Here is a 7,500-nt window from a genome sequence, read left to right as displayed (position 1 = left end):
GAGGCCAATAGTGGATACACAAGTATGTTATTAAGGCATCTAAAGCCTTTGCGCCAAAAAGAACAAGTGTAAGTTGGCATGGTATATTTGGAGCAAAAATGCAGGTACCTGAAGCTTTTGCGCCAGACGCATGTACTCCATGACATTTTCACTCAGAGGATTCAATTCGTCCTTTTCAACTTCTATTTCTTTCAATAACCTCTACTGAACAAACCACACTGAAGTACAACAACAAAGGCCGAAAGGACAAGTTGAAGTTAGTGCAATCTCCTTGGAGTGAATGCCCTGAATTTGGAGCTAAAATATCACTGCATGCATACGTTTGGTGCTAAAGCTCATATAACAGTTATCAATATCTAACCAATACTCTTTCTTAAACTTCAGAACTTCCACAGTATACTGTAGTTGTGGATATAACTTCCCCTAAAACACTTTCTTTTGTTATATTATCTAACCATAACACAAAATACCAGAAAATAAGTGAAATCATACAAGTCTTGTAAAATCAGACATAAAAAAAAAAAAAAATTGAACAGGCACTCACATGACAAAAACATATGACTGACAGAAGAGATTATAAGAATGCAATTTTAACAAGACACAACAAGCAAGCAAAACACTTCAGCGCACAAGCAGGAAGACCTATACCCTGCCTCACACACAAACACAAACTCTATGTTGACTTTCTAACTTCCTCTAGCCTTTAACTCCAAATCTCCCCCCTTGACCACTTCCATGCAAAACAACCGTTATCACACTGCCTAAGACAGACACACACACACACAGACACACACACAGACACACACACACAAAGACACAGACACAGACACAGACACACACACACACAAAAAAAAAAAAAAAAAACTATTAAAAAAAAAAAGAATAACACTTCATTGCTTACTGGCATGGTACTGACACCCTAACCAACAACTAAAAACAGTTTCTTGTTTGGTCACCCCTTAAAATGTGAGCTGGAATGTGTACATGTGGATAAGTGGATAGGTGGATGGGTGGGTGTTCTAGAGCTTTGTCTAAGTAGGTGGAGTTTCCCCTGCCTCCCCCTCCCCCCCGCCTTTGCTATAGGCCGTGTGTGGAATTTTGTAGGCCTGTTCCCTACAATGAGGAACAGAGGTGCTGCTTCGTGTTACAGCGAAAACGGGGCGGATAAACGGGAGCAAAACACAAAAGACGACGAGGAGGAGGAGGAGGAGGAGAAGAAGACGAGAGGCAGGGCCAGACATAAGGGAGAGGAAGAGACGAGAGGTGGGGAGAGAGAAGGGGAGGAAGGGAGAGAGACGGGGGAGAGGGGGAGGAAGGGAGAGAGACGGGGGAGGAAGGGAGAGAGGGAGAGGGAGAGAGAGACGGGGAGTGTGGGAGGGAGGGAGGGAGGGAAGGGAGGTCCGAGGGGAGGGAGGGAAGAGGGGGAGGGGTGAGGGTCGGCCAGCCCGGAGGTGCGTCACACGGCGAGGGGCGGGCGGGCACACGACCCTCTTTACGTGTTCGCCCTCTCTGGCCCCCCAGCCCTGCCCTCGCTCGCCCTCTGCGACTGCCCCTTCCTCTCCCACTCCCAGAGAAAGCCCCGGGGTCGCCCTGTCCCATCGTTCCTCCCCGAAATCCCGCAGAATCGCCATAAAACAACTCACCTCCTGCCGCCGCTTGGACCATCTTCCGCAAGGACTCTCTTCCAGTATCTCACTCTCGTCCTCACTGTCCTCGCCACTTTCCCGCGGTGATTTGGTCTCTGGCTCGTTGCCGTTCTTACTCCCCGTCATGGTGAACGTGAGAACGTAAAAAAAAGCACAAATGAGCACGAAATGTTCAATGCATTGCGTACATCCTTCCTTCACGAGCGACAGTTAAACACTGACCGACTCAACAGACGTCGAGCCAGACAGTCGCTCCGCAGTGTTGCCATTCGTGCTATCGTACCTTCCCGAGGTATTATCGTACGTCGTTGTACCTCACGTTACACTTACCCGAATACAAAATAGCATTATATCTAATAGGACTACACCATTAGAGTGAAATCTTCTCGGGATTTGCTATCAGAATTACTCGTTTTGTTTAGTCTCATAACAAATAATGCTTGGGGTGCGCCGCTAAAGCATTCGTCATCGTAAAGCGACCGTTTCGAATAAAATAACCGTACTGGGTGTGCTCCCTTACAGAGAAACGTTGGTGCACATCATTTTGTCATATTGCAGTATGTGTCTACCATGTGTTTCCAATCGCATAATTTTAAGCAAAGGAGAATCAACAGACAAAAAATGGGAACGAAGTAACAATTGTTCTAAAATATTTTAATGACGCAACAGCATGGGCGAAGGCAAGAATGTGTGGTATGTTAAGATAGAGTTAACGGGTTTCACGTTTAATCTGGCAATTCGTCTGTTTAAAAAAATATGTCAATTACATATGGTAATATAGTGTGGAAAGAGATATGCTGGAAATATGATATCTAATCTGAATCATTTTTACGTTCTCTACTCAGTGTAAAGACATTTGAAAGAAATTTGCACATTTGTGGCCTTCTAAAATTAACAAAAACTAGTCATCGTTTGTAAAGAATTTCCCTTTATTTTATTTAACTTATGGATTAGTAATAATAGAATATATAAAATGAAATAATTTCGATCAAAACCGTAGAACACAGATACATAAATAAAAAGTTTGAAAGCGTGTAACACGACATCAGTCTATATATAAACACATCCTCATATATAATTCCATATACCATATAAACTACTTGTAAGGATTTTAGCGGTATTTCTAGTAAACAAAAATGAAGGATTAAATACAATAATTTAGTTCAAAGCCGTGTCTTGCGGTAACCACATATAGCGCCCCGGGTTAAAAAAAAAAATGCGATTTTAAAAACGATTCATAATCTTTTATTATAAGCACACAACACGTGTGTCTTTAAGATTCGAGGAATCAATTTCATTACCAGTGTTATAGTGATTATAATTCATTTCCGTCAGACGTTTAACATTACTCATACTCATTACTCATCATGCCTCGGAAATTGGCGATTGAATTATTTTCTTCTTATGATTAATTAGGAATGAAAGATGACACATCTTCTGCAAAAGATGTGACGGGGAAATAAAAAGGGGAAAAATAACACAAAAAAAAGAAACACACCCTCAGCATATGAAAAAGGAAGCCATTGTCTGTATAATATAAAAGGATTCCCGACATCAAGGTATGTCGTCTGAGGATCGTTATCGTACATCTGGCGTCCGACTTACTGTCAGTGCTACCAACGTCAGTCGCTCGTTCAGCATTGGTCCTGGAAATATTGACAAATCCTTTTTTTTTATTCGTATTTCATGTCGTTTTATTTTGCCTTTTATGCTCGAAATTATTTTTGCAGAGGGAAAAGGATCGATCTGAAGAGTAATCAGAGTATGTTATCATTAAAACAAAATATATATGTATATATACTGAATAAGAGGGGGAGTAAAAAAAATAACAAAAAAACATGATTCTTTTTTACTTATTTAAGTTTCGTTTCCCCGAAAAGGGTTATTTTGAGTTGTTGTTATATATATCGCTTTCTTTCAAATATGAATCATATATCCAGTTACAGTAGATCTATTTTTGTGATCACAGTTTTTCGTAGTTAACATTATTATTAAAATCGATGTCGTTTCTGGTGGTGACTATAAAAAGGAAGTGGTTAATATCAAAATCTATTATTATCATTATATGCATGCACATACATATTGTTATCATTGCTAGCATCGGCATTTTTGTTTTTTGCTGTAACTATTATTATTACTATTATTATTATTATTATTATTATTATTATTACTATTACTATTATTATTACTATCATTACTATCGTCATTATTGTTATCCATATTGTTGTTTTGTTTTTGTTGTTGCTATCATTCTTATTACAACTATCATTATTATTATTATCATTGTTATTATCGTCATCATCAATAGTTGCAGTATCGATTCATAACAAATCGGGCAAGCTTCATACCGTACCCAGATTTTAAATCTACTGAGATCCATTCCCCCCCATAACGCCCCATTTCCCTCTCGGCTTCGCTAGACGAGGGGACGATTGATAAATGTTTTGTAATTTTAGTGTAGCTGCAGTTTATTGGGCATGACGTACCCAGTGAACTTTGTCTTCACTCTTGGTTCTCGCGATCACTGGATCACTGTTACTCAAAAATTTGTTTCATAGGTCTACAGTTTTATTAATAGTGCTACTGCTGCTATTAATATTGATATTGTTATTAGCAAGATTATTCATATTATTATCAGTTGTTGTGTTAGTAGGAGTCACAGCAGTATTATTATCATTATTATATTTGTTGCCATCATAATTAAACTTTTGTTGTTATAATCATTATTGATACTATTATTAATATTATTGGTTTTATTGCTGCTTTTGTTACCATTATTTTTATCATTATCATAATCATTATTATTACTACCAATGCTACGACAACTAGTACTAAAAATAATGATAATTGCATCGTTTTTACTAAACTTATCGTTCCTATTATCAGTATTATCATTAGTAGCGCAACATCAACAGCATTATCATCATTATCACTGCTATTATTATTATTGTTACCACTATCACTATTATTTTTTATGTTTGTATTTTTCTTTATTATTGCCATTATTAATATCATTTTCATTGTTATTATCATTATTATTATTATTATTATTATTATTATCATCATCACCATCATCATCATCATTATTACCATCATCTGCATCATCACTATTATAATCATCATCACCATCATCATCATCATCGTCACCATCACCATCATCATCATCGTCACCATCACCATTATCATCATCATCGTCACCATCACCATTATCATCATCATCGTCACCATCACCATCATCATCATCGTCACCATCATCATTATTACCATCATCTTCATCATCACTATTATAATCATCATCACCATCATCATCATCGTCACCATCATCATCGTCACCATCACCATTATCATCATCATCGTCACCATCATCATCATCATCATCATCGTCACCATCACCATTATCATCATCATCGTCACCATCATCATCATCATCATCATCATCATCGTCACCATCATCATCATCACCATCATCATAACTATTATAATCACATACTAAACTACCATAACAACATAAGAGTAACGCTTGAAATGCCCAGTTAGGACCATTAGCGGATTATGACAAAAGCTGCTTAAAGTCCTTAGAAGTTTATGACAGTCCATTTCCTAATACCAACTGTCTTAACCACGTAACAATACACTATCTTTATCTAGGGCATTTCATTACAGCCTGTATTTCAAGATAAGAATTTACGAATGTGTCCATTAAGCAAACTATCAAAAATCGGAATAACAAATATTGTAATTTTACCAAAATTCGAGGACAAGCTATAACCACAGCCAGTAAATACTGCTGCTGCTACTGCTACTACTATTTAAAAAAAAACAACCACTGCTACTATCATTATCACCTTTGATATTAAAATCATGGTAGATATTGTTGCTGTTCTTAATATAAATATTATAATGCCAGTATTGTTCTTGTTGTTATTGTTATCATTACTATTATTATTATTATCATTAGCATCGTTATCACCATCGTTATTGATTTCAGTTTTGTTTTGACAGTTACTTATTTCACTGTTATTATTATGATTTTTGTTATTTCATCATTATCATCACTTTTATAAATACTATTGTCATTACCATATCAGTAAAACGCATGTTTGTTGTTGACATTAATTTTCTGTTTATAATAAAAATCTTATTTTTGTCAGTTCATTATCATTATCACTGACATTAATATCATTCTCTTTGAAGCTGATATTAGTAGTGTTATTATCAAGGCACCATGTGTGTGTTATGGTAATCAGCATTGTTATTAGCATATGTAGTATGCGTAGCACCGCAATAGTTAATATTATCATCATCATTGTTGGTACCATCACTACTGTATTCATATTAATAATATTGTTATTTTTCTATAATCACTGTTATTATTACCGCTGTCATTGATTTTCATTTTTTTTTGTTATTACCATCAGCATTATTGTTGTTATAAACGTTACTCTTATTGTTATAGCTATTGTTATGATTATCGTCATTATCACTGATAGTGTTGGTACTATCATTATTGTTATTTTTTATTCATTAATGTTTCTATTATTTTCTTAATTACTGATATCATTATAATGGTTGCTATTCGCATTATTATTATTATTATTATTATTATTATTATTATTATTATTATTATTATTATCATTATTATTGTAGCTGTTGTTATTATCATTATCATTGTGATTGTGTCATTATCCTTACTATCATCATAATTATTACCGTATTATTATTTATTGGTCATAATTTCATGTTCCCTTTTTTTATACTTTTGAGCACTATTATCTCTTTAAGCATTACCCGTTATCACAGTTATTAGTATCATAATTATCTTTAGAATTGAATACTAAATAATGATAATGATAACGATTATAACGATAATGTTAAAATTATGATCATGCAAATAAATGGTAATGAAATTTACAATAACGATTATCATAAAAATACCAAAAAATACGGTAATGATAATGCTACTGATAATAACAATAACTATGATAATGACAACGATAAGGAAATAATGACGATAACAATAACAATAATGATAATAATAACAATATCAGTGACCACTATCACACCATGGGGCAATGATGAAAAAATATACATATATAAGAAAGGTTCGTATGAGTGCAATTATCATCATTATCATTAATTTACTTCTATCGTAGCATTATCAACGCTTTCATGATTACCATCATGGTCATTATCAGTATTGATATCATTAATGGTTTTTTGTTTTATCATTATTTTTTATCACTATTACTTTATTGCTATTGCTGTTGTAATTATCCTCAATATTATATTTGATATTAGCATAATTATTATTACTATCATTATCAATATCGTTGTTTTAATTATATATATTTTAAGTCTTATTATTATTTATATCATTACTATTATTACATTATTATTAATAAAATGATAATCATTATAATTATCATCACATCATTATCATCATTATTATTATCATTACCATCATTGTTATTATCATATATTACTATTATTATCATTATCATCATCATTATTATCATTAACGTAACTATTATTACGTTTAGGATAAGTATCACAAGAAATCAGTCGCAGAACTATTGGAAGTGTTGGACAGAGATATAAAAAAAATATTTAGAAATAGATTAATAATATATATATATTGCAACTATTATTCAAATGTGCACCTTTTATCTTGTTACCATCGTTATCATTATTTTCATTAGTGTTATCATTGTTATCATAAAATTTATTATGACAACTATCACTTTATCTTCTCCTTCTGTTTTTAATGCTGATAAGTAGAGGCATTTCACGATCTTATTAATACGAGGCTTTTTTACAACCGGATGCCCTTCCTGCCCGCAACCCCTCCGCATTT

At 34.1% G+C, this 7,500-nt stretch overlaps 1 protein-coding gene across 1 annotated transcript in view; it reads right to left on the bottom strand.

Moving 5' to 3' along the window:
• The window catches only part of LOC125041130 (nuclear receptor-binding protein homolog), a 67,766-nt gene extending 65,894 nt beyond the window's left edge, over positions 1-1,872 (bottom strand). The window contains exon 1 of the mRNA XM_047635908.1: positions 1,644-1,872. Coding sequence (XP_047491864.1) covers positions 1,644-1,772 — 129 coding nt within the window. The 5' untranslated portion in view covers positions 1,773-1,872. The remainder of the gene's footprint in view (positions 1-1,643) is intronic.
• Between the last annotated feature and the right edge of the window lie 5,628 nt (positions 1,873-7,500).

Source organism: Penaeus chinensis, chromosome 30 (assembly GCF_019202785.1).
Source record: "Penaeus chinensis breed Huanghai No. 1 chromosome 30, ASM1920278v2, whole genome shotgun sequence".
Lineage (NCBI taxonomy): Eukaryota > Metazoa > Arthropoda > Malacostraca > Decapoda > Penaeidae > Penaeus > Penaeus chinensis.
Note: the sequence above shows the minus strand (reverse complement) of the source record. Positions and strands in the feature narration are given on the sequence as shown.